This window comes from Verticillium nonalfalfae (assembly GCF_003724135.2).
Source record: "Verticillium nonalfalfae strain VnAa140/NRRL 66861 chromosome Unknown scaffold_212, whole genome shotgun sequence".
In the NCBI taxonomy this organism is placed as follows: Eukaryota; Fungi; Ascomycota; class Sordariomycetes; order Glomerellales; family Plectosphaerellaceae; genus Verticillium; species Verticillium nonalfalfae.
The window spans coordinates 13,901-33,772 of NW_021167437.1; the positions used below are offsets into that span (position 1 = coordinate 13,901).

Genomic DNA, 19,872 nt, shown 5'->3' on the forward strand with positions numbered 1-19,872 from the left:
GCCGTCCGCTTGCCCGCCGCGGGATTCCCTTTTCCAGCCCTTTCCTGGCGCTAACCCACTCTGTTGCCGCGCCCCGGAGCTTCGTTAAGACCGAAAGCCATGATTTCTTCAGACGAAGCCCGAAGGTGAAAAAAAAGATTTTTTTTTTCGACGTGCGAAGGGGAGAAGGAGGGTGAAAGGGCATACAGATGATCCGGGCGTGCCATGCTTGCGCAGTCAGACCTGACCCGTACCCTACTACCATGCTAGTCCGAGGAGTACATGTGCCGCTCGTGGTTCCCCTTCGAGTCAGACAACTTGGTCAAAGAGGGAAAAAAAAAAAAAAGTTTAGATGTACAGCAAAACGGGATCTCGCGGTACAGTTTCGGCAGTTGAGGTCGTTCCTTGCAGAAGCGCTGGGTGGGAAAAGAGAAGGGGTTGGCGCGTCGCGGATGTTTCCCGGCCCCCTCGCATTTCTCCCTCCTTCAATACGGGCAGGGGACATACATGGTAGCCCACCACACGACTCTCGCAAAAGGACGCGGTTGGCTGTTTTGCTCCAAGTAAGCTTTTTTTTTTGCTGCGTGTTGTTGATCTCTTCGAAACGACCCTCCATCCCGGGCCCCGAGAGTCAGGTCCTGCGCTCATCATCGACGACGACGTTGCAGGGCCATTTTCGTGATCGATGGCACCCTAGGTGTGCCGCCCGCGCACTGCTCGCGCGGTGCCGTGGTGCAGGGCGCTCGTTGATCCGGGACGGACGGGATCTCGATGGACAAGGTCGCACCCGCCCTTTGGGCAAGGTGACATTGAAAGGGACAGGGATCGGAGAAGGGGAGAAAGGTGGCGGAGAGAAACAGCGAGGAGCAGTCTGGCGCATTGTGTGTTGTGCCAACGCAGGCCAGCCGAGTCGCGCTGCGCCCTTGGGGATGCGATGTGCAACTATGTTTCCCCCCCTTTTGTCGCGAGTCACCATCTGCTTCTGCTTGTGCTTCAGTCTCTGCTTCAAGAGGAACGCCCCGTGTTGGATGTGTCTCTGCTTCAAGAGGACCGCTCCGTATTGAATGCGTCTCTGCTTCCATGAACGCGCCGTATTGAATGCGTCTCTGCTTTAATGATGCCGTATTGAATGCGCGTCGTCGATCGCGCACGCTCCCCCTTTCCTCCACTCACTCGTCGACGGCCTCGACATCGGCCCCCGGGTTCGGCATCTGCGTCGAGCTGATCCAGTTCTCCATGATGGCCTGACCAGCGGGCGCAGCAGCCCCTGGCGCAGCCGACGCAGCGGACCGCCCCGAGGATGCCGGGGCCCTGTGTGTGTCGCGCCTCTTGACCACGAGGCACAGTACGCGTCCGTGGATGGCAAAGCCCTCAAACGAGACGTCCATGGCCATCTTCTTCTTGTCGTCGCCGTCATCGCCCTCATGGTCGTGACCGCCACGTGAGCCGCCCACCGCCTTCTCGGCACCCTCGGGCGGGCTCTGCTCCTGCTTTTTCCGGCGCTTCGAGGGCGGTGACGCCTCGGGCTCTTCGGGATGGTCGTCTACGAAGAGCCCGTCGTCGTCGTTGTCGTCGTCGTCGTCGTCTTCGCTCTCGTTGGCATGTTCGTCGGCTCGTTCACCGCCAGGCTCGTCGTCCGATGTCGACGCAAACTCGTCGTCGTCAGGGACGCCCGTGGGGGCGAATGCACGGCGTCGCTTGGCGGGTCGCGCAGGCGGTGGCCCGTCGTCTTGCCGCGTGGGTATCTCGGCCAGCGCAGCCACGGCGTCTTCGTCGTCCGACTCTTCGCGAATGGTGATGGTGCCCTGCTGCTGCTGCTGCTGCTGCTTCTGCTGCTGCTGCTGCCGCCGCCGGCCCAAGAAGGCTTCGACGTCGACGGGCGCGGCATTCGTCTCGGCAATAAGGCGGCCCTGCACGGCGGAGCCTCGACGCGCGAGGTCCCCGGCGTCCTTGTCGCGAAAGCGGCGCTGCTTCGCGAGCAGGGCGTGGCGCGTCGGCGTCTCGGTCAGGAAGACGGAGACCTCGAAGCCGTCGCCGGCGACGACGTCTTTGATCTGGCGCCTCTTGGCCGTCTTCTTGCGGGCGCGGGCGCGGGCCTGCTCCTCGCGCAGCTTGGGCAGCACGAGGGGCCGCACGGCGTCCATGACGCGCGGCAGCACGGGGTCGCGCGGGTGCAGCAGCCAGGAGGCGGCGAGGGCCGGGTTGTCGAGGTAGATGCGGCACTCGAGGACCGAGTATTTGGTGATGCGGAGGTAGCGGCGGACGGGGGCCATGGCGGGGGGCTTTCTGTGCGTGTGCCCTCGCTGTGCCCTCGCTTTGGTGCCCTCGCTTTGGTGTGATCGTGAGGAGTTTTTCGCTGCTTCGGTGCTTTGGCTGCTTTGGTGATGCTGTCGAGGTGATGCTTTGGTGATGCTGTCGAGGTGATGCTTCGGTGATGCTGTCGAGATGGGATGTGCCCCAGGGCAGAGAGCACCGGCTGAGGCGCGCAGGGAGAGACGCGGCGGGCCATGACGATGATGACGGGCTGTGGACCCTGAAGCCCCACTGGAGCTTCGCTGCCTTCGCTGCCTTCGCTGCCTGGCGCTTCGCCGCCTGGCGCTCGATTGTCCGTGTCCGTGCGTTTCTGCAGCAGGACGCTGAAGCCGTGATATGGAGTATGAAATGCAGCAGGTGTTTACTTGCTGGTGTTTACTTGTAGGTGTTTACTTGCAGGTGTTTGCTTGCTGGAGTCTATGGGGGATGTACCTGGCGTATTTCATGTCGCGTCCTGGCTGACATGGTGGCACTTCATTTCATTGACAAGATTCATTGACAAGATTCATTGACGAGTTGAACCACGAACTTCATTGACCATAACCAGACACCATTCATGTAATGCCGGTAGTAATAATCACAATCTAGTAAATCACGTTGGGGAACATAGTAGCAGGATGAAAGACATGAGTAAAGCCCACTACATCCAAACACAGGGATCAGACAGACCCCGAACTTCGGAACTCTCTCCTCACCTCGTCCCTCAAATCAATGAGTTGTCCTACTATACGGTACATAGGCTTACACTAAGGAAAGTAGAATCGTGCTTGCGTGTGTCGCCGATGATCGAATAAGCAGAATTGTAGAAAAATGAAAAAGGAGCTCACCCTTTATACGTGTGGCTTTTCATCACCCCTTGACATGGGTCAACATACAACGCCTGCTGCCGGCCTGGCTGATGAGGTGTCTTGGCCATGCATGAAAGTCAGAGACGAGGAAGAGGAGACGGCAGACATGTGCATGATAGAGTCTCTAGGGAAGTGCAAGATAGAGAGGCAACAGAGGTTTGATAGGGGGGGAAGGAGCTGGTCGGACGCCAGGTCTGTATCTGGGGGTGGCCTTGCCTTGCCTTGAGGGGTCCTGAAAGAGGAAAGAGGAAAGAGGGGAAAAACATTGGGCAGAGTGCGGTTTTCTTGTCCTTTTTTCCTGTCTTTCTTCCTGTCTTTTTCCTGTTCTTTTTCTTGTCTTTCTTCCTGTCTTTCTTCCTGTCTTTTTCCTGTTCTTTTTCTTGTCTTTCTTCCTGTCTTTTTTCCTGTCCATGTTTCTCTGGGCCTCGAGGCATTCGTCAACTAGGAGAAGGCAGACCCGACAGAAACGACAGATGGATGCCTCTCACCCTGCCGCGAACAGATGCCACGTCAACCACGCAACCGTGGAAAAATAGGTTTTCGGTTCTACATCCTCGCTTCTCTCTCTCTCTCTCTCTCTAGAGAAAGAAAGAAAAAAAAAAGACCTCCTCACTCTACAGCGACGGGCACATGGAGCAAACATATAGCAGCCAGTCCTCCAGTGGAGCGCCAACAGCTGCCGCCCCACTCAAAAATTGCCTGACAGATCAACCGCGACGACCGCGACAACGTCAACGCCAACGTCCATCCCCGACCGTGATCGAACCCACGACCCACAACCCACGAAGCGCAGACCCCCAGCTATGCGCCACAGAAGATCATGTCAAAGTCATGGACATCAACCCTGAGGTTGCCCAAGTCCACCTTGCCGTGAGCCGCCCCTCCCCCTACCGCCGCACCTCGACACGTTCCAGCTAACCGCCCGGTCCATCACCCGCAGACCTAGGCCCCTGCCCCAGTTCCGCGCCGAATACCTGCGACGATGCACCGATGACCTCTACAAGTGGCAGGCGGCCCATCGCACCGGTGACAAGCTCGTCTTGCACGACGGCCCCCCCTACGCCAATGGCGGCCTCCACGTCGGCCACGGCCTCAACAAGGTCCTCAAGGACATGATCCTGCGCGTCCAGGTCCAGGAGGGCCGCCCCGTCGAATACCGCCCGGGCTGGGACTGCCACGGCCTGCCCATCGAGCTCAAGGCCCTCAGCGATGCCCAGGGCAAGGGCATGACCGCCGTCGAGATCCGCACCGCCGCCCGCGCCCTCGCCGCCAAGACGGTGCGCGAGCAGATGGACGGCTTCCGCTCCTTCGGCGTTATGGCCGACTGGGACGCACGCTGGACGACCATGGACCCCGACTACGAGATCAGGCAGCTGCGCCTGTTCCAGCAGATGGTGCGCGACGGCCTCATCTACCGCAAGCACAAGCCCGTCTACTGGTCGCCCTCGTCGCGAACCGCCCTCGCCGAGGCCGAGCTCGAGTACAACGAGAACCACGTGTCGACAGCGGCCTACGTCCGATTCCCCATCATCGCCGCTGACGCCGTCATGGACGAGCTCCGGCGCGCGCGCGCAGGCTTCGAGGGCGGACACCTGTACGCCATCATCTGGACGACGACCCCCTGGACCCTGCCCGCCAACAGGGCCATGGCCGTGCACGACGAGCTCGACTACGACGTCGTCGCCATCCGCGGCGACGCCTACATCGTGGCCCAGGCCCGAAGCGAAATCCTCGACACCCTCTTTCCCGACACCCGCCGCGAGATCCTGTGGTCGACCAAGGGCGCCAACCTGAAGCAGCTGCGGTACGCCAACAGGCTGCGGGGCAGGGCGGCCGCCTCGCAACCCGTTATCCACGCCGACTTTGTGTCGGCCGACTCGGGCTCGGGTCTCGTGCACTGCGCCCCCGGCCACGGTTTCGATGACTACGCCGTCTGCTCTGGCCTGGGCATCGACGCCGCAGCCCCCATCGACGACGAGGGCCACTTCACGAGGGACGCCTTCCCCGACGCCCCGGAACGCCTCACCGAGGCCTCTCCGATCCTCAAGGGCGGCAGCAAGGCCGTGCTGAAGCTCCTCGAGGAGCACGCCGACGTGCTGCACGTCGAGAAGTACAAGCACAAGTACCCTTACGACTGGCGTACCAAGCAGCCCGTCGTCATCCGCGCCACGCAGCAGTGGTTCGCCGATGTCGACAGCATCAAGGACAGCACGCTCGCCGCCCTCCGAGACGTCAAGTTTGTGCCCGACGCCGGCCGCAAGAGGCTCGAGAGCTTCGTCGTCGGCCGGAGCGAGTGGTGCATCTCGCGCCAGCGCGCCTGGGGCGTCCCCATCCCCGCGCTCTACGACGCCGAGGGACGTGCCGTCGTCACCGACGAATCGGTCGACCACATCATCTCGGTCATCCGCGCGCGCGGCATCGACGCCTGGTTCGCCGACGCACCAGAGGAGCCCGCCTGGATTGCGCCCTCCCTGCCCCGCGGCAACACCACCTACCGCCGCGGCACCGACACGATGGATGTCTGGTTCGACAGCGGCAGCAGCTGGACGCAGAGCGAAGGCCAGGCCGATGTCTACCTCGAAGGCTCCGACCAGCACCGCGGCTGGTTCCAGTCGAGCCTCCTCACCTACGTCGCCGCGCAGAGGCAGAAGGCCTCTGCCGCGCCGTCGGTCTCGCGCGCGCCCTTCAAGACGCTCGTCACCCACGGCTTCACCCTCGACGCCAAGGGCAAGAAGATGTCCAAGTCCCTGGGCAATATCATCTCGCCGGCCCAGGTCATGGACGGCACCCTCCTGCCGCCGCTCAAGCTCCGCGGCGAGGCGAAGAAGGCGGCCAAGGGTCCCGTGTACGACGCCCTGGGCCCCGACGCCCTCCGCCTGTGGGCCGCCTCGTCCGAGTTCACCAAGGACGTGGCCATCGGCGCGACGACGCTCCAGTCGATCCACTCGGTTCTCATCCGCTACCGCACCATCCTGCGCATGCTCCTCGGTTCCATGCACCCCGCGGCCCGCACCGCGCCGCTGACCGCCGCCGACAGCATCGCGCTCGTGCAGCTCGAGGACGTGACGGCCGACGTGCGCGCCGCCTTTGCCGCCCACGAGTTCTACAGGGCCTTTGCCGCCGTCAACCGCTGGGTCGCCAACGACCTGTCGGCCTTCTACCTCGAGGCGTCCAAGGACAGGCTCTACTGCGGCGACGGCGGCGGCGTCATCGAGCCCGTCTTCCACGGCTTCCTGCGCATGCTCGCCCCCATGGCGCCTCTCCTGGTCGAGGAGGCCTGGGCGCACCGGCCCGCGTGGATGCAGCGGGACGCCTCGCTCACGCACCCGCTCCACGCCCTCGCGTCGACGCCCCTCTTCGACCCCGCCCGCCTCACCCACGACCCGGCCGCCCTCCGCGCCGACCTCCCCCTCCTCCTGTCTGTGCACGCCGCCGTCAAGGCTGCCCTCGAGCGCGCGCGCCTCGCCAAGAGGCTCGGCTCCAGCCTGCAGTCCGCCGTCGTCGTCTCCGTGCCCGCCGCGCCCTCTGCCGCCGTCCTGGCGCGGTACGCCGCCGACCTCGACGCCCTCTTCGTCGTGTCGTCTGTCGAGGTGCGGGTCGGCGCCGCGCCGCCCGAGGTGCCCTTTGCGCAAGAGTTCGAGGCCGACGCTGGCACCAAGGGCGTTGTCAGTGTGCTGCCGCCCACGGGGTGCAAGTGCTCGCGGTGCTGGCGCTACGTCGCCGAGGCGGAGGACAGTCTCTGCGGAAGGTGCGAGGAGGCCGTCGAGGCGCTGGAGGCGCTGGAGGCCGTGGAGGGCCAGACGTGAGATGACTACGTGTAGGATTGAAGTAGGAGGGCCTGGGACGTTGCTAGAAACGTCTGGCGCCCTGTGGTGTATTTTTATGTAGATGATTGTACAAATAGATGGGTAGCCCTCTTTTCTGGATCACTGCTCTCGGCTGCCTGTGCGGGTTGTGTAGGACGCTTGCAGTTCTTTTGCTTTGCTATCTTGTTTTTTAGAAGCTGGGTGTCATCGCGAGTCTGAACGGCAATTTCTTTTGAGAATTGAGGCGGTTCTGCAGACTTGATGCTGCCGATCAGAAAGGCGCTGAAGACACCAATGACACGAAGCCAGCACCATCAGCTTCACGCGACGCTCTGCTTCTACAAGCCTCATCAACGGTACTGCAAAACACACGCGCAAGTGGCGATGGGAGCACAAGCCCTACAGGGCACTTGATGCGCGCCGCTTGTCAACCCTGTTCGTCACCTGCCCCAGACCTCGACAGACCTGCCGTCGGCCCTCCACAGAGCATGACGTGATCGATATCGACGCTCCCAGCCTGCGAATCTATCACATACGACCATACCCATTGGAAAACTTGGGATCCCGTCCGCTCTCCCCTAAATAAGCCAATAAGGGCCGGATCAGTAGTTGGGTGGGTGACCACCAGCGAATACCTGGTGTTGTATGTTTTTTGTTTTTGCTGGGGAGGGGGCTGGGGGGTGACGAGTGTCTTGTAAGATTCTGATGGTGAGCCTTGTAAGAGTGTCTGAGCGTTGTTTGGAGCAGAGTGAAGAGGTCTTCCACGCGTAGTCCGCAGGGGAATGGAATGTAGGTAGGGGCTGGAACGCATCTGAATTCTGGGCCCTCCGTAGTCTAGATATACGTTTCCCGGTACCTGAGCCCCTATCCGGCCCCCTGCTTGGCGGCTCCGCAGGGCCGTCTGACAAAGAGTTTCTATGAACTAGTCGTTTCTTGGTGTAGTTGTGAGTGTATTTTGAAAGTGCGGATAGAGCTGTCTTTATGAAAAGACGGATGCCTACGGTCTCCGCCATATATCCGAATGAGTACCCCGAGCGGGAAGATCATCCGCACGTGATATCCGCAGTCAACTATAAGAGGGAATAAGAATATATCGAGATATCAGTCCTCACAGCTACGAGCCCTCGGCAGCCCTTGATACGCATTCTCGTAGTCCCTAGCCCTTGTCCCGCCCTTGCTCCGTGGCTCCGCGGGCCCCCTGACAGCTATCCGTGTCGTTGCTTGAGCTGGGGCAGAGTGACGGGGTCTTCTACACAAGGTCCGCAGGCAGTAGAATATACGTAGGGGGTCGGAACATATCAAATTCCAACCATCGTAAACAAGAGGGCTCTCCATAATCCTTATATATACGTTCTTATCGCCCTTGGCCCCCCTAACCGATCCCCTGCTTGGTATCTCCGCAGGGCTACCGGACAGTCCGGCTGGTCTGGCATGGCTTGAGTTTATGAGATGGACTTTTTGTGCCGCACAGAAGATCATGGTGACTGTTTCAGAGCCTCCAGTACTGCAAGACACTGCTGCACGTCTAGACAAGCCGGTGGGGCGAGAACCCGGGCCAACAAGCCAAGAGCTGCTGGTCTTCCTATGACGATGTGTCAAAGGCAGAGGTGCACCAATCGTTTTCACGTGAATCTCAACGCGTCGCGATCAGATAGTGCCGGATGAGCACATGACGACTTATGGACAGTAGGAGCCTGGGCTTTTTGCTGCGCCCCTACAAGCTTGTCAACGCGCTCCCGTGGGAGTTTCCCCGGCAAAGCGGCCATGTTTTACAAAATCCGGCTGCTCAAGTTCATGCTTCGCAGCAGCTCCTGACAGGAGATGAAAATTCTGCCAATATATTTCCTCTCGGCTTTCGTCTGGTGTTGGCTCGTCTCATCGTCCGTAAGAAACGTCAGTGCCTTGAAAAACGCAGGTCTTGCCCACATCCTAGGTTTGATGCGAAAGCTGATTTGGACGAAGTGCCTCACTCCCTGATGCGAAAATCCTCTTCTCGATGAAATAGTGTTCATATGATAAATAACACAATGATAGGCGGGCATCGTAAGTGGTCAGCGGCCCGACGAGCCAGGTTTTCAGTCTGTCTCCTGGTGTTTATCGCATGCGTTCATGTGAACAATGGGCGAAGTCGAGACCACGAACGGACGAAAGAATCGATGTGTCTGCAGCGGCTCAAAGCGTCACTGTCTGCAAGGCAGAAAAGGTCCGAGTGACAGGCTTGGCGATCTCGATACTTTCCTGTGATGGGCCGCTGAGACTTTTCCATCATGTATTGGGCATCCCAAGTCCTGTGGCGCTCGAAGGACTTTTCTTTTGCTTAGCTGTGCCATGTGGAAGCGCATGTAGATCCCGTGAGGTGGTGTGGCGCTCGATATTTGGCGAGCTGAATCAAGGTCACTCTCTCTTGTTCTGCACGGCCGCAAACTGTCGTCATGAGACCTCCTCTGGAGCAGCAAGATGCCTCAGCCGCACCCAAGCATGGCTTGTCTCTTCCATTTCTCTGCTCCAGTGCTAGCCTGCGTTTTACTCTGCAGCCCACCTTTTTTCGTTCGAGCCTCAGCTTTGCTTGCACCCGTACACTGCTCACCCGCCGTCATCAAGCACACATCGATCTCAGCGAAAGTGATCGTGGGCTGACTGGGTAAGACGTTCTTCGTCTATCGTGGCCAATCAGCCATTACCATCATGCTTTGTTTAAAGTCTGTTCATACGTTGGTCGGTAACTCTACACAACGTAGCGAATCGACTGACGTCTTCGTGGGATCCATAGAGTCTAGGCTCTATTCCGAGTCCGAAGCTGTGTAAGGCTTTCAAGGAGGTGTGTTACACAAAAGCGACTGAAGTCACTCGTCGTTGTGGCAGTGCCCAAAACCACTCACTGCGTTTCCCATAAAGGCAAGTAAGTGTTGCCTGTGAAGTCCTGTGCTAGTGCAACCTCTGCGAAACTTCGTCTAACCCTTCCTCTTTGAAGTTTTTCTATATTCTGCTCCAAGTTTGTACCACTTTTTCTCACCCTACTATAGCGCATTATGTCAGTACCAGAAGGGCTCATCATCTCGCAACCGGCAATCTACGACTGTTTCAAAGACAGACCTGAGATCGAACCCAACAGTGACATCTCTGGCCTTGGTGTAAGTGCTATCGACTGCCAACCCAGCTGCGCCGGCTCGGCGCATGTTGCGGTGGTTGAAAAAAAAGGGACACGGGTTGATAACTGGCTGCGTCTTTAGATTCTTGCTGGATTTTTGGGAACAGCTTACTTGGCGGTTGTCATCATCACGGCACACTTTTTCCTAGCCTACGATCCGAATAAAAGTCCCGACCATGGGATAGTTAATTCTGACCAAGACTGCGAGACGCAACAGCTACAACCAAGCAGAGTGCAGAGTTTACGTCGGTCGGTGACTTCATCGACGAATGCCATCAACAATCTGCACTCCGAAGGACCAATACAGCGCCGTAACGAAGACGAAACCCCCTCTTCCAGCCAGTTCGGAAGTCTAGCACTTCAAGAGGGTGTAACGACACCACACCAGACACAATGCATTTGTGAGGCTGAATGCGACAAAAAGTGGTCTCCCAATCCTATTGATCAGCTCATTTTCGGAAACGATTTCGGTCGGTGGCTCTTTCCGAAGCGATCATCGTTACAGGATCCGGATCCATTCGCACGAGATATGCGAAAAGCCTTTGACCATGTGAGAGCAGCCCACAAACTCATCCCACCTTGCCGCAATCTGACAACCATCTGCACAGTACATCCTAGCCTTCTGCGACGGTCAATCAATTACCGGCCTTGCGATCTTATTAAGCGCCTTCGCGACGCTGGGTGGGCCTTCCGGCATATCTGCGTATCACTGGCAGATCGCTGTCCTCTTGGCATGGCTTGCCAACATCACGCACCTCGTTGGTCTTACGTTCTTGCAGGGGTACTTGCGTCAACGACCTTTGCATCGAAACGTCCGTCTGGTTCCTACAACAATATTGCTAATCCTCCTTCTCGTTGCGCTCTTCCCTACCGGATGGTTCAACTGGTCGTATTTGGACAGGCACTGGGGTGCCAATCCCGCAAGCCCTTCCTCCTACGCTCGCTGTTTCTTCAACGTCCAGACTGCTACACAGAGAGCACTAGACTCAAGCGATATGCGTGTCGGCTTTCCGGAAGGCTCTGGCTCGTCAATGATCTTTAGTATGCTTTTTCTGAGCACGAGCTTTGGAATTCGCCTCATCAAGCTATCGCGTCGCGCTTCCAATTTCTTTCGAAATGTGGTTCGACGTAGTGCTCGTCGACGGCTGCGTCAGCTTGCACTGAATACCATGGCCCGTTTTGAGACAGCATCTCCCAGACTGAACTTTGTCCGCCAATACTTCTTCGTCAATTTCCTCATCGCCATACTCATGACGGCACGCATATATACGGATGTGGCAACGTCGACCTTCTCCGAGGTTCTGTTCGCCTGGGTAGCGATTCTTTGGGTAACTATCCGCATTTTCGCGACTCGAGCCTCGGTGCATCTTGACGAAAATGACTTTACATTCGGTCAGATTGTTGCCGTCCTGCTGCTCATTGGACCTACCACCACCGCCGCTTTGACCGCCTGGCCGCTGTTGCCACGACGTCGTACGCCTCAGGACTGCCGGCGCACCCGTCTAGCCCCTTTTTCATGGCTGAAAGAAGGGATCGTTGCTTGGGGAACATCTTTCAGCACCCCCCAATACAGATTTGACGCAAACGAACCAATCAACCACGTCATGTGTCACCACAAGAAACCGCTCCAGTTGGCGAACAAGTCTATGAGCTACCGAGCTCCCTGGACCGACGTCATCGTGTTCATCGTCATGGTGAACCTTGTCGGGTGCTCAATTGCTAGCATCAGGCATACTACTCTCTTCATGGAACACACCCCCAATGGTCTTGGTTTTGCCAAAGCTGTGGAATTTTTCTATTCAGCGTTGATCCTTGTTTTATGCGTGGTGCTACTAAATCTCTATGGAGTAGCTACAGTGTCGGGAGAAGACGTTACTGGCAGTGATCCAAATGGAGAGCCGAACTACATGCCAACTGTCTGGTCCAGTCGTCTTGGGCCGGAGTCGGCTCGTACTGCTTTTTTTACTGTTTCTTGTGTGTGTAATCTTCTCCTGCTCACTATAAGTGTCACCAGCAGCAGTGTTCGTCATGCCTTTCTTCTAAGCCTGACTGTTCCTGTTGGTCTACTGATCATCTATGTAGTTTCTTGCTTCATGAGTTTGATAACGCCTTAGACTGTAGTATAGTTACTATAGTTTAGTTTCAGCAGAGGTGTTTTGCAATAGAGATTCATATGGGATTTTCTATTTCCGTGAGCTTTTCTCATGCTAAGCTCACTGGTACGATTACAGATCTTAAAGGAATCACTAGACGATGAAATACGATACCTTGCACTAGGTATTGGCTTCCAAGGAAAGAAGCAGCCGCTAAACTTTGACCCGAAACACGGAAATAGAGCTGCTTTAATCCTGCACATGAACTTAGCACCCTCATGCGAAACATTTTACTCACACCACCGTCAGGACAAGCGGGACGCTCATCTTGCAAATATTGTACTTGAATGTCCTATTTAGATGCTAGCTTGTCCGTGAAGAATTTCCTTTGGGCCATAGGTTTGACGCCAGCCCTCGCGTTATTTCTGGTCCCGCCCTGTTTGGCTGCTCACACAACGACCGCAGCAGCTTCCAGAAGGAAATCCAGGCATACTTGCAAAAATATGCCTCAAATCGTGAGATACTCTCTCAAGCATTGGTCAAGGTTTCCCAGCCGACAAAGAGTTTATTCGTACCAGCTGGCCGCTGATTCAGAGTCAATTCCTCTGTGTATGGCATGTCATATCCCAAACGGCCCGACAGGGCGCGGAATGACACTTCCGTTACTGTAGATGTGATGTCAGATGTCTAGTCCTACTACGTCCATAGGGAGGACAGAAAAATTGCATACCTGGCCCAAAATAGAGAGATAGTGTCTTTCCAGGGCACAGCCACGTGGGCTTCGGTTCTCCGAGGTGATATTTCGAATGAAACTCTAGAGCGTATCGCAATCTAGTACCGGTTTCCTCATTGAATAAATCGCGTCCTTGTATTCTCGATGTCTCAGCAACATGACCGATAGAGGCAAGGCCGTACCCTGTGTGTTCGAAGTCTCTGCACGTCTCCTGGGACAGACCGCTGACGTTGAACACAGACTGGCCCTGCCAGTACGTCACGATCCCGGCCTGCGTACTCGTCGTCGTATCTCCAGGTGCTGTTTTTGGAAGATCGCCGTCGCTCTCCAGGTAGACGTAGGCCGGCACTCGGTTGAGGAACTTTGTCATGCCAGCATCATAGATGGTCTGGTCATCAAGGAATACACCGATGAAGATTGCGGCTTCCGCCATGACAAGATCCCAGTTACCCATGTAGTTTGGTGCGCCATTTTTGACGAGAGGTAAGTAGACATTACGCAACATGCCCTCAAACTTTGTAATGCTGGCAGCACTCCAGCCGGCGTCTGAATATCTGATCAACTCTGCGGCGCGGGCCCAGGTTGAAGCGACCCAACCAGACTGCAGTGGCGAGTTTGTGTTGTTGTGTGCTTTGATGGTGGATGCCCAAGAATCCATAAACGTGATGGCCTTGTTTGCGTATGTCTGCGTGCCTGTGACTGTCCATGCCAGGGCATTCAAGTACGTCACCATGGCGTCTTCTCTTTCATCCGAACAACCAACGTCAGGTGTAGAATATGATCCGCACTCTACTGTTGAGACGGGCTCTGGGGCTGTCTTGGAGGCATAAGGGTGCGCCAGCATGGAAGTGTATGCTGGAGCCCACGGAGCAGCTGACTGTGATACCTTGGTCCTAATGAGCTCTGCTTGTGCTTCGTCGATGAGGATGCCTGGGTGGACAAAGTTCGCTCGAGGCTGGACGGAACCAGGGAGACCCATGGCCAAGTGCCAGAGGGCACATGAGGATAAAACGATGTAGCGGTGAGGGAGCATCTTTACTATCGTGTTCTGCTGTTGGGTTTGTGGTGTGCCATGGAAGGTAGAGTGATGGGTTCCGCAAAGACTTTTATGAGCCCTTCCAGCTCTAGCATCTTGCTTTCAGGAGAACTTTCTCTGCTTCAGGGGCTACTGTAACCATTTGCCAAGCTTGCAAGGAGAGCTCTAATGTAACCTGAAACGTTTACGATTTGTTACTCACTTTAGCTCTCTAGGGTTATCTTGGGGGTCCGACTGATGCTGGATGAAGCATTCGAGAGCAACCTCTGTAAACAGATTTGGTCACCATGCTGCCGAGGTCTGACATAACTACGTTACATGACCCGTCATGGTAATAAATCAGAAGATCAGCACGCCAACTTGACCAGGGCTGGATGATGGTCTCGTGGCGCGCATGGAGCACGTATCGTGTGATTGTTATCTGCAGCTGTTCTCGAGTAACATGCTGTTTTGTGGCTTGGGATCGCCGTAACTGTGGCCGAGAGCAGCCTTATCATGCTCCCACTTACTCCGCACTTTGAACGCCTCAGTCCACCTTTTGGTGCGAAGTGACGCCTGGGCAGATATTTTGACATTGCGGGCCCGGCCGTTCGTCCGACTCCGAACACCGGCCGGAAGTACTCACCCACGACATGGTCGAATTGCCAGGAGCCCGATTATCGCACGGATGTTACATCAAGCTACGTATTGATGGAGAGATGTAACCTCGCTACGGCGATTCGATGCAACAATGCGAGGTTGGGTCGCCCTCTATCATGAGCAAGATTGGTTCGGATTTGTGTATACAAATAGTTGTAGGCATCGAAGCTGATGGCAATGATGAGTCCTTACCAGTCTCAGCAATCTCAGTCATCACAATTGCCACCCTCATCATGCTCGTTCCACAGCGCAGTCAAAACAGCCAGGTCTCTCTGCGTCTCTGGCCAATCTTGTTACTAGCTACACTGGCCTCTGGACGTCCATCTTCATACTATGTTGATTGCGGGGCATCCTCGCCGGGCAACGGCACTGTTGAAGGGCCTTGGAACTCTTTCGATGAACCCAATGAGTTCGTTTTCGCACCTGGCGACACTCTGGCTCTTAAGTCCAACGTAACTTGCAAGGGAAACCTGTCTCCGAAGGGGAGCGGCACCTCGAGCCAGCCCATACGACTGACATCGTACCCAATCGACTCGATCTTGGGTCCGCCAGTCATTCATGCAGACGGAGCCAACTCATCACTGTTGCTCACGAACCAAGATCACTGGCGCATCACCAAGATTGCCTTCACCAACCCGGCGAGCAACGTTGCCAGGCGCCAAGGGATCACGATCCTCGCCAACGACGGGGGTGTTCATTACGGCATCACGATCGAGGACAACACGATCTATGACGTGGCAGGACAGACCAACAAGACTGGCGAGCTCAGTTCAGACTTTGCCAACTCGGCCGGCATCCTCCTCAGCGCCGTCAATGGGAGCCGCTATGACGGCGTCGCCGTTCGAGACAACACGATCAAAGACTGCGGCGGCGGCGCCATGAAGATCCGGCCCGGCCAGATCGACAACCAGGGCAGCAACATCCGCGTGTCCTACAACAAGATGGACGCCTGCGGCGGCGACGGCATCGTCGTGCAGTACTCCGATGCGCCGAGCCTGGACCACAACGTGGCGTCGAACCTCGGCAAGGGCAAGTACCCCTGGAAGGGAGGCAACTTTGCCGGCATCTGGGTCATGGCCTCGCACAACCCCGTCATGCGGCACAACGTCGTGTACGGGAGCATCATGAGCCTCCACGACAGCACGGCGTTTGACTGCGACTGGGGCGTCACGGGCACATGCATCGTCGAGTACAACTACAGCCACGATAATGCCGGCGGCGCGTTCCTCGACTGCGACGGCTGTGGTGTCTCCGGGGGCGCGAGGCAGATTGTTCGCTACAACATTTTCGAAAACGACTGCCGCATGATCAGCGTGTCGGAGAACTCGACGCTCGAGTTTTACAACAATGTCATGTACTGCGCCGACAGGGACTTTGAGCTGCAACTGCCGCAGAACGCGACCAAGATGACGAACAACATCTTTGTCGGGCGTGAGAATTCAACCCTGCCCGTGGCCAGCAACATCGTATGGGAAAACAACCTCTTTCACGGTCTGATGCCACCCACCGAAGACGGGCACCTCGGCGACCCGCTCTTCGCAAGCCCGCGCACTCGCGGAAGCACGCTTGGGGCAGGGTTTGGGTACAAGTTGCGGGCAGGCTCTCCAGCCATAGGAAGCGGCATTGCGATCAAGGACAATGGGGGTAAGGATTATTTTGGTAGGAGGCTGGGTGGTGCTACGAAGCCCAACATTGGACCCTATAGTGACAAAGGCATCAATTGAAGTCACCACTTTGGATACAGGACCCAGATGAAGGAGTATTGGCAGGTCTGTACAAGGAATAGATAGACAGCAACTTCATCTGCAGTTCTTGGAGTACGAATTAAGCACGCAGTCAGCTGCTCTTCGCGTGATAGATATTTGCCTGTGGAAGAGAGAAAAGATGTGGAATTGATGGCGTGCCATATCGGTCACCAGATCGTAGAAGCTGGAAACAGGTCATGATTGATGGTCATGATAGAGGCGAGCCGATAGCGACTGGAACGGAGCAACTAAACCGGGGTTGGAAGATGGTCGAAAAGAGGCAGAAGGTGGTGGACCTCCTAACGAGAGCACATCGAAAGATAGTCTATGGAGAGGTATTGGTTCCTCCGACCATTGGGTATCGACCTGAGCTGACTATTGGACCCGGTGCTATGTCTTATTCTATATATACTGTTGATCTAGTGGTATAAATTTTGGTTCGCTATTGACATTTTCTGTTGCTCTACCGTCGATCCTCTGATGATAGTGAGTTCGGCAGTTTGGCGGTTGCTGGCTGTACAGTGCCCGTTATGAGCGAGATGGTGGTCCTAAGCGGGGTAAGATTGCTCACTCGAACCTGCAACCGACGTGAGTAACTGGCCCACCAAGATCAGGAGGTACCCCAAATTCGTACGTGTCTTGTACGGTGATCAAGCCGATTCCTCCCCCTCGTCATACGATATAAGCCACTCTAACAATGGAGTGCTTTTGTCATAAGCTCTCAACCCATCAATTTCACGACATCACTGAGTCTGAGGTGAGGCGGCGACTATCATCCTCGTGAGACGGGGTTCTCAAACAATTGTACTTCAAGACTGTAATTCTGATAGCCTGGGCTGGCTGGGCTCAACATACAACATGGCAGCGGTAGCAGGCGTCCGAGGCGACCAGAATATTGAAGCCCAGCAACTCATTCGGCGAATCTTTTGCTACGGCTTTGCGCTGTTGCATCAGAAACACTTGTCTGTCAACCCGGATCGTGCAGAAAATTAAAGATGCGCTGCCGCATATCCAGAACACGATTCGGCACAAGGTCTATCATATTACCCGTATCGGGGAGAACTGGAAGGAAATTATCGGGGATTTCGCGTCTTCCACGAACGTGACCCGCAGCACCTCAGAGGACTGCTCTGCCTCTTTTCGTCAGCGTCCACGTGAGTTTGGCCGGCACTCTGGCCAGCTTCCTTACTCATCAGCCTCCAGCTGGGAGAGAGCAAAACCCGAGGACCGTCAATCTGCCCTCGCAATTCTCTCTACGACCACAGACATCCGCGAACGGACTCTGCAATGCACATCTGCCATCCAGAAAGCCCTAGACTAGATGTTATGTACAGCCTCCCGAGTCTCGTCTTATTTTTTATACTAAAGAGTCTCAGTGGAACACTCTTTCGTCGAGAAGACGCGCGGGATCACGTCACGTTCGCAATCTCTCCTGGGCACAACGGCGATGCCTCAACCCAGCCGCAGCAGCCTACCTACTAGGGCGGTGCCCGCAAGAAGAGATTCGAATGCCCCATCAGGAGCTCAATCAGCTTTGAATTCCTCCCTAGCGGCTGTATCTGAAGCCGTTGGGTTGGGCGGCACGTCTTCGGAGGACGCTAAGATCTTGCTGCTCCTTCTTTCTTTCCTCTCGACATCCGATAAGATCCCCTTGGATCTCTTCTGTGGAGCTATGACACGCAAACGCTGGACCGCACAAGGCGAGATTCAAGAGGTGGATGCAATCCACGTTGGCCTTGCTCCGGAACTTCGCAATTTGCTCTCGGACAACCCAAGATTGCGCAACGCCTTTCACCAGCTCGACTTGTTGTCGACCGTTGCCAAGGACCACGACCAGACCTACACCTTGGACACAGCTGTCGCGAGTCGTGTTCGTGAGAATTTAAGTGCAAGAGACTCGTCATTTTGGAGGTGCCAGGCCGTCATTGTTGCGTATCGAGCAATCCCATGGAAGTACATCCAGTCTGCGTAAGTCAAAGCCAACGAAGAGGTCATCCATCCATCTAACACGGTCACAGCACTCCGAACACGAAGTTGTTCCTACCGCACTTCAAGCATGCCCTAGAGGCATTCCAAGATTGCTATGATTCCCTACCTGCCAGCACCAGAGTCGACCTTGGGCTCACCCTTGTTGAAGCATCTCGGTTTCCAAATATGGCATGGAAACGCTTTGCTGTTGGTCAAGCAGAAATTGCTTCGCGTGGTCTGGATGACTGGTACTTATCCTGTTGCATTGCACAATCACAAAGCCCCCTGAGCCGGATTGCCGGAAACATGGACCATGCCGCCAGCACCATTAGCGATTTCGTCCAAGGCCGGGCTGGGAGTGCTGTGGACAAGAGAATGTGTTCAGCAATCGGCCAGGCGACCATCCAGCGCTCCTTGAACTGCATTCAGGTGGAAGACCTTTCTACCGCTGAGAGATGGTTGGAAGGCTGGAGCCCTCTGGACCAGACACTGTCCGTACTTGAGAAAGTGGTATTACTTCGCAAGCACATGATACTTGGAAGGCTCCTACGGTTCCAAGGTGCGTTTACAGAATCACTGACGTGTTTGAAGAACGCGCAGACAACCATAGGGCAGTGCAAAGACCTCATCTTCGATGAAGACCTCCGTGATCTCACCTGCGATCACGCCGATACGCTCCGAGAACTTGGCGACCTTACGTCTGCCGAAAATCTTCTTCGTGCCGAAATCACGCGCCGAGACCAAAGCTCCATGTCGTCAGGCCATTCCCTTCTTAAGCTATCCCTAGCGGAAGCCTTGTTTGCTCAAGGATGCTTTCAGGAGGCAGATAAGCTTTGCTTGGATATCCAGTCCCGCCCTGGCCTCCTGAAGCTTGAGAAACTGCGTTTGCATATCACGATGGCAAAGATACGCCATATGGAGTCCGATAACGAAGGTGCATTATGCTGTTGGAGCGGAGCGTTGAAGGAAATTAGGAAGTTCCAGTTGACCAACGGCCGAACAACGCGAATAATCACCATGTTCATTTGCGACACGCTGGCTAGTCTTGGTCAGACCTGGTTGGTGGACGAATCTATGAAGCAGGTGGCATCTCTGGATGAAAGCGCAAAGCCTGGAGGTGTCGAGTGGTGGATTGCAGGCATGCGCCATTGGGTAGAATATTTGCAGTCTCGGAGTTTTCGTAGTCGCATGTAGTCCGATCTACCAAACAGGATTCATCACGCCCAAATATGGGCCACCATCTTATCGGACTAATCTGTTGACACACCTGGCTCGCACTTCTGCTTTCGCTGAGAGCGACGCTAGCTTTGACCACAGTGCCGTAAGCTTGCGAGCGCGGCAAAAGGACATCAAGAACATGGAGAGTTGCCAGGAACCGGGCCCCTTGCCCAATCTGTCCTCACCCCTCTCCTTGCGGCGGTGCCTGAGTCCTATTCGATGGTGATAGTCGCGTAAAATTGACAAGATTTGGGGAGCATGGTGCATTGGAGTATTCGGCGTTGGATCCTGCCGGTGATCTTTGCTTCAGCATACCAAAAGCAGGACGCTGGATCTTAAATTTGTC

The 19,872-nt window shown here is 55.9% G+C and overlaps 4 protein-coding genes across 4 annotated transcripts; 2 read left to right on the top strand and 2 right to left on the bottom strand.

Annotated features, from left to right (window-relative positions):
• Positions 1–1,148: 1,148 nt before the first annotated feature.
• D7B24_003846 (uncharacterized protein) lies at positions 1,149–2,252 on the bottom strand (the record flags this gene model as incomplete). Its single annotated transcript, XM_028638032.1, has 1 exon — positions 1,149–2,252. The coding sequence occupies one exon, from the start codon at positions 2,250–2,252 to the stop codon at positions 1,149–1,151; it is 1,104 nt and encodes a 367-aa protein (XP_028490506.1).
• Positions 2,253–3,971: 1,719 nt separating this feature from the next.
• ISM1 (isoleucine-tRNA ligase) lies at positions 3,972–6,946 on the top strand (the record flags this gene model as incomplete). The annotated part of the gene is made up of 2 exons (XM_028638033.1): positions 3,972–4,010; positions 4,100–6,946. 2 exons carry the CDS (start codon positions 3,972–3,974, stop codon positions 6,944–6,946), a joined length of 2,886 nt encoding a protein of 961 aa, XP_028490507.1.
• A 5,769-nt stretch (positions 6,947–12,715) lies between these two features.
• On the bottom strand, positions 12,716–13,953 carry D7B24_003848 (uncharacterized protein; the record flags this gene model as incomplete). The annotated part of the gene is made up of 2 exons (XM_028638034.1): positions 12,716–12,852; positions 12,918–13,953. The coding sequence occupies 2 exons, from the start codon at positions 13,951–13,953 to the stop codon at positions 12,716–12,718; spliced, it is 1,173 nt and encodes a 390-aa protein (XP_028490508.1).
• Positions 13,954–14,828: 875 nt separating this feature from the next.
• D7B24_003849 (uncharacterized protein) lies at positions 14,829–16,319 on the top strand (the record flags this gene model as incomplete). Its single annotated transcript, XM_028638035.1, has 1 exon — positions 14,829–16,319. One exon carries the CDS (start codon positions 14,829–14,831, stop codon positions 16,317–16,319), a length of 1,491 nt encoding a protein of 496 aa, XP_028490509.1.
• Between the last annotated feature and the right edge of the window lie 3,553 nt (positions 16,320–19,872).